The sequence below is a fragment of the Miscanthus floridulus genome, chromosome 16, assembly GCF_019320115.1.
Source record: "Miscanthus floridulus cultivar M001 chromosome 16, ASM1932011v1, whole genome shotgun sequence".
In the NCBI taxonomy this organism is placed as follows: Eukaryota; Viridiplantae; Streptophyta; class Magnoliopsida; order Poales; family Poaceae; genus Miscanthus; species Miscanthus floridulus.
Window position 1 is genome coordinate 70,829,193 of NC_089595.1, and position 11,585 is coordinate 70,840,777.

The 11,585-nt window shown below is 39.2% G+C and overlaps 1 protein-coding gene across 2 annotated transcripts; it reads left to right on the top strand.

Annotated features, from left to right (window-relative positions):
- Positions 1-904: 904 nt before the first annotated feature.
- LOC136511891 (uncharacterized) lies at positions 905-6,925 on the top strand. 2 transcript variants are annotated; one of them, XR_010772898.1, is made up of 7 exons: positions 905-1,508; positions 1,774-2,183; positions 3,314-3,466; positions 4,821-4,913; positions 5,806-5,869; positions 6,174-6,267; positions 6,440-6,577. XR_010772898.1 is itself a non-coding variant. In XM_066505909.1 (7 exons), the coding sequence occupies exons 1-7, from the start codon at positions 1,028-1,030 to the stop codon at positions 6,650-6,652; spliced, it is 1,503 nt and encodes a 500-aa protein (XP_066362006.1). In that variant the 5' UTR covers positions 907-1,027; the 3' UTR covers positions 6,653-6,925. The 2 variants fall into 2 exon arrangements, 1 of the variants encoding a protein (XP_066362006.1); XM_066505909.1 differs by having other exon boundaries at positions 907-1,508; positions 5,811-5,869; positions 6,440-6,925.
- The last annotated feature ends 4,660 nt before the right edge of the window (positions 6,926-11,585 follow it).

An 11,585-nucleotide genomic window follows, 5' to 3' on the forward strand; every position in this document is an offset into this window, starting at 1 on the left:
TGAATTTGAGGTGCCTGCTGCTCTTTAGACTGTCTTTAATAGATGACCCATATGGACACCCAAATTTAAAATGGGTAGTAGGAGACTTAAAATTAGTCGCCAACAGAGTACCTATACGGGAGATTCATTTTGGGTTGCCTGAGAGGCACAACCCAAATATGAGTATCCTCTCTCCTGAAAACTCATTTGCAGAAATGATTCTCTTTTAGGTTCTGTTGTTAGAAAAGATGTCGAATAGGTATCGAACCTTTTGCCTGTAGTGCTACCCAAACGTTAAATGGGTCTTGTATCTTATGTGTTGTTGTTGGAGATAGTCTTATACAGCCTAAGATGCAACTATTGCAGCGGAGCATTCCATAGCTTTGATGAAACAAATGTCTTCAGCACCACCGCCGTAGCCGCGTCACTCGTGTAATTACGAATTCATGATAGCACAAGGTGCTTCCGTGGTCACCTGGATCTAGGAAAATTGGTTGAAGAATCAATTAACCTTGTTACGGTGATATGAACTTTTACGTGCATATACATAAATGCACAATACTATAAATGCATACCTTGATGATTGCAAATCGTCAATGGAAATTTTAGCCATGCGCAAAATTCAATTTGTAATATTGGCATTCCAAACAATACACTTGCATTATCGTTTTTTTTGTAACAATACAATATGTTTATGCTCAAATTATGAGGGCATAGTTAGTGAGCCTGCGACGTCGCGCTCCCCGTGACTATGTTAATTTTACGAATTTTATTTTTTGATTAAATGTTACTTTTATATTGTTATCTTGTCGTAAATTTAGTTACGCCGTAGCATACGCTACCGAGTTTAATTCTAATTCTTCGTAATAAAAACTACAAGTACCACAAAAAATTCCTGCCTTGGGTCTCTTCCCGCAGTGAAGCAGCAGCCCCACTCCCGCCTTCCCCGCGCCACGCGGGCAACGGATAACAAACGCTCGGCTTGTCGTCTTCAGTCCCCTGCCGCCACCAATCACCTCCTATCCCACCGGGACCGGCCCCCAAAACGATGGCCGCTGCGGCGGGCGCGGCATCTTCCATCCTCTCCTCCGCGCCCCCGCGCCGTCTCCCCTTCCCTCCCGCCCACACCCGCAAACCCCTCGCCGCGGCCGCGCCCAAGGCCCTCACTCTGCCATCGCAGAGACTCCTCCGTCTCCCGTGCCCGCCCGCTCCATCCGCCCCCGCCTCGCCGCCGCCTCCGCCTCCGCCCGAGGGGGCTGAGAAGCCGGACCCCGTCAAGCTCGCTTTCGCCCGCGCCGCCGCATACAAGAAGGAGAGGGACAGCCCGAGCCCGAGCCCGGCGCCGGCCCCGCCTCCCGCGCCGCCGCCGCCACAGTCTCCACCGCCATCGCAGCCGCAGGCTTCGGTGGGTGAGTCCGGCAGTAAGGAGGCCTTCAAGCGGGCGTTGGAGTACAGAAACGGCAACGGGCCCGGAGCGGGCCCGGCTGGTGGTGGTGACTCCCCGCTGCTGGGAGGCTCGCCGGATTTTGGTGAGTTGATTAAACCCCACGAATCGAACCGAAGAATGGTTAGGATAGATGGTATATGGTATGTATGGGACGGGAATGCTCTCATGACCCTGTTTCAGTGATGTTATTAATGCTCATGACTACTACAATAGCATTTCCAATAAAAAATGAATTGGATTTGGACCCAGGGCATGGACAATTGGAAATGATTTTAGTAGTGGTATTTTGATCCTATACATTAATGCCATAATATATTTTTATTTGTACTGTCCATGATTTTTTTTAGGTCAGAATGCCTTACTTAGTGAAGAAGTCTCCTTTGGCAAGAAAGGAGGGTACGAGTTTGATGAGACTGATTTTTTGGGTCTCGACTTCTTTGAGAAAAAACGTTCTAGAGGTCTACTACCTGGGCTGGCTCCAGCCTTTCAGCCTTTACGAGATGACGATTTTCCTGAGGTGGAGATAATAGTTGGAGACCCTAGCAGATTCGAGAAGTCTCCTCTCCCAACAGAAATCCAACCGGTAGACGACACGGAGTCAGAGGAAACATCTCAATCATCAACTACTAAACCAAATGAATCTGACAAGGTAGAACCCGCTTCAACTGTTCTTGAGCCAGAAGAAGATGAAGATGTTTATAGACCCACGGTTAGATCATGGGGAATGTTTCCAAGGCCACAAAATATTTCAAAGGCGGTAAGATATAGTTGTAACATCTCAGTGCTGTATTTGTATCTTTCTTTTACTTTCAAATACAAAAAAAACCTAGTATGTGCGAGCTTTACTGTAATGTTGAATTATGATCGAAGAATAACAACAACATAACAATAACAAACACAAATTGACTTCAATTTCAGAATGAAGTTGTACAAGGTATATTCATTTCAATTATTTCTGAAGCTAATTGGAACTTTAGTGAAGAAGCCAACCATCTAGTAATGCTATGAAACTCTTCAACTTGCCAACTTCCTATGGAAACATATATTCTCTTTAAACAAAAGACTACCAGGGTTAGTATGTTCATATTTGAATTCACTTTTCATCTTATGATCTCGTTACTACCTTTAATGCAGCAAGACTTGTCTATTGATTGGACATGTCTGGCTGTGTAATATGACTTTTACTATCTCGAGAGTCAAATTATGATTCTGATGTATTTTTGCTCACTTGATCCATCCTGTTACAATTTTCTACTTTATTTGTGGTAAATGTTGTCTTTGAATCTCCATACTGATCTAATTTGTAAACTCATTATTATGCTACTCATTGCCTCATTGGCAACAAGCTACTCATAAGTTTGGACATCAATAACCATAAACTTATTTTCGGGAATTCGGATGGCAATCTGTCACTAAAACTAGTTTGAACTATCCACGCCCTTTCCATGTTCTCAGTCGTTTCATTTAATTAGTTACATGCTACATGGCTCATCAACCATTGTCCAAGAATCACTTTCAGGACCAGAAATAGGTATCCATTACTAGACTGGATTGACATGGATAGTCAGTCTTTCAAAGATTGCTAAACAACACTTTACAGAACCACTTTTAAAATTGTCTCTCTTGCTATATAACATTTTATCTTGTTTTGTTGATACGCTAAGAGATGACATCTGAAATAAACTTAAAAATCATTCCATGATGTCTTGCTTTTTTCCCCTTTCTTTGGTTTCAGGTTAGCTGATATTGATATACGGCATGTTTGTAAACTGTTGCCATTCTATGATATATGTCATTGATTCTTGATGAAGCTTGATTACAGTATGATATGCTTTGTGGTATTGATGTGTTTCCCTGGTTCTGATTTGCCATTACCTTTCCTTCTAGTATGGCGGTGGAAGAAATATACGCCTTGGTGGAGAGACTCTAAGTGCAGAAGAAAAGGCAGCCAAGGATAAGCGCACCAAAGAGCTAATAGCTGCATATAGGAATCGACAAAACATAGTAATCGATGCAAAGACAAAAGCAGAGTGCATCGAGGTACTGATTGAAACATGACTCCACTTAAGTTGAAACTCCAGTGATTTAGCTCGACCTTTTTTATCCCTTTAATGATTGCACTTTTAAGGGACTTCTATGTCATGTATGGGAGTAATCTTCAAATTTTATTTTATTCAATGTTTATACTGTGTCAGTTATTTTGCGTGATAGCTTTACTTAATGTTCAGGACAGTTTGTTCCTATTTCATTTTGTTTTGAATGTTTGACCTTGTTATCAACAAGACTCAACTTTTATTATGGCTATTGAACTGTGAGGGTGCTGGTAGATTGCTTGAACCTTCTATTGTTGTGTTACTTGACAGCATGTCAACATCAAGCATAGGAATGCATGCTATACAAATTGTTGAGAAGAATCAGAAATTCAGAATCAACAGAGAGTGAATGTAAGCATAAGCTGAAAAGTAAATATAGATGGTTCAAGTGCAGATCATCATAGACGAGAGTGCTATATTCTGGAGTTACTAATGAGATCAGCATACTAGAAAAACTGTATGTTTTTGTGATTATGTATGTGATAATTCCATTATGATTTTACATCTGCACACATATGAACTTTTAGATGTTTCATGTGCTTATATGCATTGCTCGCTCATGAACTTGGACACAATGAGAAGCAATTTCTTGTTAGCAGGGCAGACCTAGTGCCAGAGGCTCCCACATGAGTGGGGTCTGTGGGAAGGGATAAACCGAGACAAGCCTTTTTCCCGCAAAATTTGCGGAGAGGCTGCTTCGAACCCACGACCTGGTGACTCAGTGAGACAGCTCTCACCACTGCACCAGGCCTACCCTTCAAGCAATTTCTTGTTAGCGTCGGAATGTTTTGTAAGAAGTGGGACTCTTGCCTGAAAACAGAGAGGGGACACAATAAGAGGGCTATATTAGGTTATACTTGACATATAAGTAGTGAAATTAACTTATGTTTAGGAAAAAAAAAGAGAGAGAATAAGAGCCCGTCGCCCACCTTGATCTAGAGAATGTCCACCATTGTTTGTAAGGATCATGTTTTTCTTTACCACATTTAGGCTCCATTTGCAACATCAATAATTTCTGATTACCATGGAAATTGGACAGTTTTGGTGAAATTCCAGCATTTCAAATAGGCCGCGAGTTTTGAATTTGGTTGCCAGCATATATAAAGTTATTTGTGTAGTATATAAAATGTGTATTAAATGCCAGTGTCAGCTTAATTTACACTTATGCTCCCCTTCTGTTTGTTGAACCTTGTGCCCTTTTTCTGTGCCTAGTATTTTTGTAACATCTTGGACTTTTGCAGTTTTCATCTTTGCTTTAATGCACATGTCTTTGGTATGTATTTAAAATTGTCATATGGAAGGCCTTGAGGGAAGGTGATGAGATGATGAATACTGGAAGGCTTAAACAAGCATTGCCTTATTATGAAAAAGTGATGGACGCTGTGGACTTTAAGGTATTACTATTTACACATACAAGAAAAGTTATTGAATCTATTGGGTTAATTATTGTTGGTTTCTGGTAAGAATATGAACTTTCAACAAGGATGCTACGGTGACTGAGGGACTTGATCCTATATAAATGTCTATATTTTGGCTGGCTGAAACATTATGTAAACCTGGAGGTATTTTCTTAGGAACCTTGATGGTGATGAGATGGGTTTGAGCCAGCTGTGGTGTTTTCTTTTCCTGGACTGTAACAGACCATAAAGGTCCTGAATGCAGTGCTGATAGACCGGGGTTTCCTCTGGAACTCTAGAAAAATGAACTTTTCAATGGAATCCTTTTCTTGATGAGAAGTCTAGTACTTAACCGTTGAATCTTTAATTAGACATACTTTCATGCTGTTAGAATATTTCTTAATAAACATAGTAGGGATAAAAACTGCACTTCCATGTGATAATTTATGAACTCTGTCTTCGGCAACTTCCTAAACTCAGGAAGCCCTATTTTCTATCACCCACCAACTCCTTTAGGAAGATCTGTTGAGCCACCTTTGGTTCTGTGATTCTCCTTTCAATTACTTTTCATTGTAGTATGGGAACAATATCATAGCAAATGAACTTAGCTTCATAGTACAGCAGTCAACTAATTGATTTGGATATGGAGCTCCTAATTTTGTAATATAGCTAGACAGTGAAACACGACCTATTTGCTATGCTAAGATTCTGAAAGATCAAAAGAATTCAACATTTACTACACATCTATAATGCTTCAGCTAATATGACGAATTTCAGCTCTTTTTCCCATGTTATATGTGCCTTCTAGTTTGCATATGTTCATGCTTTGCCATTTTTTGTATTGATGTGCCCTTCTCGGTTCCTACTATATATTTGTTTACACATTAAGTGCAGACTGAACTTCATGGAAAGGCTGCTCTGCAATGGTCCATCTGTCTCGATTCACTCTGCAGGTAGTACCTTAGTTTTCTGCTTCTTATGCCCTTACCCTGCATCACTATATTCGTGAAGTCTTATGTTTTTCCTCCTCAGATGCAAAAATGCCCATGTGGTTACTTCTAAGTAATGGATTGGTGCACAGTTTATGATATCCATACAGTATATTCTTTTAACTAAACTGTAGTTTCATTTGAGAGTAACATCGGCACTGTTAGTACACGTTAAACTGGCCTGTTGCTAGTTTGGACTATTAACTTGGTGTGTTTTGGCTATCTGAGATTTCCTCCATGTTATACCATGAATACCTTTCTTTTGCAGGTCCAAGGAAGCAATGAGCATGTATAGCAAACTTAAAAACCACCCGAATGTTGAGATCAGAAAGAAAGCAAACATGTTTGTGTTCAGCTTTCAGGTGAGTCTCGGGACCTAAGCTATTCCTTTCTTGCTCAGGAAATAAGACTCCAAGCAGCCACAGTGTGAGCTTAGACATGAAAAGCTGATATAACATCTTTGGAATATATTCTCATCTTTCCTTGGTAACTTGACCGACTAACATCTTTCCCTTTTCTCCTGACCATCTGAAGGCAATGGACTTCATGAAGATGGGCAGCATTCCAGTGCCCAAAAACACAGGCTACGAGACGTACTTCACCAAATTCGGCAGCCAGAAGAATTATTACGCGAGCATAGACGAGCCAGAGGTGGGGATCGGCCAAATCATCCCGTACATGATCTTTCTTGTCTCGCCGATATTTATGGTTGCGTTTGTTGCGCTGAGAAAATCCTTGCAGCTATGAACAGAAACCACGGACGAATCGCTGAGGTTTGAATACCATTACCATATAGGAGCATATATATAGTAGCTTGGTAAATACTACAAGATTATTTTGGTAAAGCTTTGTTGTTGTTGTTTTTATTCAAAGAGAAAAACCTTTTGTATAGCTGAGTATGCGTAGTGCGTTGATTCACCTTTGGTCGTTCTTAGAAAAAAAATATCTATAGCTACCTTTTGCAACTGGCAGAAGCCCAAAAGCCTGCTTGGCGGCCCAAATTACGGGCATTCCGGTCCATTTCTGAGTTTGCTTTCCCTGGAGTTGGTGCTTTGCTGAAGTCTGAGGAGTACCATGTGTGGTACAGCACGGGAGCAATTTTCTCATCAACTTGACATTTAACCTTAACTTTTTGTGAGATGTCCTCCTTGTTCGCTTATTCCTTACATTCTCTCTCTTTTCGGGTGAGCGCACAGGCATTCAATTCTCTTTTTACGCACATGCTAAGTGTGGACGTGTTGGATCTCACGCGCTCCCACATTTTTTTTTTGAGAACCACGCGCACATAACTTACATAACTGAATTAGATAGCATAACTTCGACGAATAACTTCACTGTGCTAAGTTATACAATACTATCTTTTCTTTTAGCGCAAAATTTACATTTTGAAAATGCCTGCGAGAATAACATTCTTTTTAGGTTTGATCAGCATTTTTTTTCTTTTCAGAAACTAATCATTCGGGAAGATGGGAAAATGATTTATAAAAGGGTGGGGATGAAATAAAAGTAACTTTTACAACCTATACTACACAATAAATTTCATAATACGATGCAAACTTCCAAAATCAGATAAATAATAACTTTCATAACTTGTGCAGTGATAGTCTCAGCATCTCTATAACTATAACATTGAGCATACCTGTTTCTTCAATTGAAAGATCTGTAAAATATTTTAATATTTAAAATAACAAATACAAAACAAAAAAGGTGAGAACAAAAGAAAAAACATAAGTCAATAGAAAAAGTAAGATGACTATGTAACATACACATGAAAACAAAAGTTAAAACATCACTCTTAACAGTTAATCAAATAAGTTAGGTAGCATACACAAGAAAAGAAAAGTTAGACACATAACACTGTACAATAACTTAGTTAAATAAGTTAGGTAGCATACACATGAAAGCACAAGTTAGATACATAACTATGTAAAATAAGTTAATCGACTAAGTAGGCAACATAGACATGAAAACAAAAAACAGATACATAATAACTGTGCTACTTAACATAGCAGCAAAAAATACTATATAGAACAAATGTATAGAGCAAATTAAGAAGCATCATTGATTGAAGAAATCTCATAAAGCATAGAAGAAACTATTTCAATAACAATGATGTATAAGTTAAGTAGAAAATCATACATATTACCAGGTTTATCTCCTAGCAAGAAGTGCACATTTCCTCTGTGTGTAAGCATGAATGCACCATACTTTACTCTAAGATTGTAAATATCTTCTTGCAAAAAAAAAAGTATAAGGACATGGGAATTAGTTTCTAAAGAAAAAAAAACATCAATGTTGCAAGACGAACATAAATTGTAAATAGGAAGATTCTGTCGGCTATCCCATGTAAGCATGAAATTCATAACATGAAATTCAAAAAGTGAGTGATGACCTCACTAACACCCAAACACACATCCACGAGCACAGGTTGAACAAAATACACCAAACTGCACAAGTCTTAACTCTGAAACTATCAACTTGCTAAGAGCTCAACCGCTGTTTCGAAAGAAACGGCTAAAGGGTAAGACCAGTTGCTCAGAGCAACCATATGAACATGAATTACTGTCCTGCCTAAAAATAACCAAATGCTTCAACTCACAAACTGAAAAAAGCTACAAGATAACAGATAGAATTGAAATTTCTTCAAAGACCAAAGTTGTGACAAGAGAACTCAGAAACAACCTACAACTAATGCCAAGGTAACTCATCAACCTGATAACTACTTGAAGGTCATCAAGTAATACCAATGTAATCTAACAAGGATCCTAAACCAAAAAATCTACCAAGGGCAACAATAGTGTAACCAAGTTATACAATACAACTTGTATGCACAAAACTACAATCAAACAAGTTGCTCTACTGACGCTATACAAATAGGCAAATCATGCAATTACAAGATCTGAAATTTTAGGACAGCAGCAGTACAGTCAAAAGAATAAATCGTAGCAAGAGTTCTAGAACACAGAAAACTATATTCTTTAACATTTTAGAAAGCTTGTGAAGTTCTCCTTATGTTTCAGGTTAAAATAATAAATAAAAATAACAAACTTGACAACAACAAACACAAGCTAATAGCAAAACTAAGATGATTATCTAACATATATAGTGTGATAAACAAGAAACTAAGTACAGTAAGCTAATCAAAGAAGTTATGAAGCACAACTTATGCACATAAGTCAGTCTATGGAACTTATGTATATAAATTATGCTACACAACTTATATTCACAAGTTGTACAACACGAGTTATGTACATAACTTGTACAAGTTATCATGTAACTATGATATACAAGATCTTTGCAAAGTACAAAGATAACCATCATAGGTAGCCTTAATTTAAATTTTTTCCTTGATGGAAACATTGAACCAAAAGCAATTAGTTTACCAAAACTATACTTGAGTAACATGACAAGAAAAATGAAGAAAATTTTGTCACTTCTAATACCACCACATGCCCATCCTATTCTAGATAATTGTTGTCACACAACTAGGTAGGGAGACCAACTAATTTGCTTTTACTTCAATAGTCCATCAGGAACACAAAATTAATACATATGACCCAATCCAATCAAAATATAAGAAAATGATATGACCTAAGTAGGAAAAAAACCTTTCAGATGCTCTATTAGATTATCACTACGCAAAAAAAATTTGATGAACAGGTACCGAGATATGAGAACCCGCACATCATCAAAGGCAACCACGACCTAGATCAATGAGAAACAGCTTTGCCAAAAGGCAACAACCTCAAGGTCACTTAGACAAAACTACAAAATTCTAAGTATAAAGAAGAACAACTTCTATTTCATACAAAACAACTTAGGTACAATCATTAGTCAAGAACTTAACATACCAATTTGAGTATATATATATTAAGTCAAACATAATAGTTGCAAACAAAACTTAAACATATAAGTTAATGTAGAAACTTTAGTATAATAACTTGAATATAGAAGTTACATGCATATAATTTAAAAAACCAACTTCGATACAAGAAAAATATTAGGACAGTTGCTGCTTGTACTTCATACATACAAGTTATGTGCAAATAAGTATAGATAACTTCATAAAGTTTTAATGCCTGTTCATTTGTAGCTAGAAGAAAAACCAATATCCATGTAGTTGAAATTGAAGCATGATAATTGCCAAATTGGTTATGCTAGTGTTCATAGATATATATATATTAAGTAACATAACTTAATGAAAAAAGGTTCAGTAGTATAACTTACTAGAATATTGAAAGTGCAATCAAGTCTTAATCATGGGTTTTGGTGATAATGACCACGCAATTAGAGAACTAATGAGATTTATCAAGATGACAAGTAGGGAATTTATATTCGAGGATGCTACACAAAATGGAGAAGCCCATAATTACAAATATAGATGGCTTCAAACTCGAAAGAGGTTTAAGATTCTTTTATATCTTAAATTTAAGTATAGGAAAAGCCATACTATAAAGAGGGACACAATGCTTAAGCCAACATGTGCTACCAAGTGCTCAAACAACAACAAACATTCTCAGATTCACAGCCAAGATAGACTGCACTTCACTATTACCCTTGTTGTCTTGCGTGGTGCGAGCTTTGTCTTGCCCGACCCCTTGGGCGTGAGATCCGCCTCGCCCGACCCCTTGGTCGTGGGATCTGGCTCGCTTGACCCCTTGGTCACCGGATCCACCTCACCCAACCCTAGGGTTGCGGGATCCACCTCGCCTGACCCATTGGGTGCGGGATCCGGCTCGCCTGACCCCTTGGTCGTGGGATCCGCCTTGCCCGACCCAAGGGTTGCGGGATCCGGCTCGCCTAACCCCGAGGACGTGGGCTCCATCTCGTCCGACCTCGAGGTTGCGGACTTCCTCTCGCCTGACCCCTTGGGTGCGGTGTCCATTGAGGGCTGGGGTATATATACCTTTCCCTTTCCTCGCCAATGGCTATCTGCAATTTAAAGTGACCATTGGGGGTTGGGGGTATATATACCTTTCCCCTTCCTTTCCAATAGAAATCAACCTGCTCTCTTCTTCCTCACTCCAGCACGCCCAAAACAGAGCAGGAGCTCTCTCTCTCTCTCACTCCATTGTTGACTTAAAGCCTCCAAGCAAATCCATTGATTTCCCCATCAATCCTTGAGGGAAAAAGGGTCCAAAACTTGATTAGAGAGCAACTCTATTGATTCCCAAATTCTAAAGAGCACTTGGTTCATGTTTTAGCCAGCGGTTGTATTTGTTACTGTTAGAGCTTGGCTCCTAGATGGCTAGAGCATCGCCCGTGGAGCTTGCCAACTTGTGTGGCAGCCCTAGGAGGTTTGTAACCACCTCTTGCAGCAAGTAAAATCACCCCTCATCCAAGAGTTCACTCTCTTGATTTGAGAACAAGGTAGGGTTGCACAGCCGTAACACCTTAGTGGTATACCTCAACAACGTGGACTTAGGCAAGCCTTGGTGGCGACCTGAACCACGGAATAAATCCTTGTGTCATCTTGTGCTTGTGTTGCTACACTTGTGTTCTTGTTATTGTTGAGGTGATTTCTAGGATTGAGGCCGATCTACTTGTGTGTGGTGTTCCCACCACTTTTAGCTATCGATCTGTGATCTACTACCCTGTAGGAAGCTAAGAAATTTACCCGATCTAAATTTCGTTGGGAAGATTTTGAACTGTGAACTAATTTCTCCTGCAGGTGCGGCAG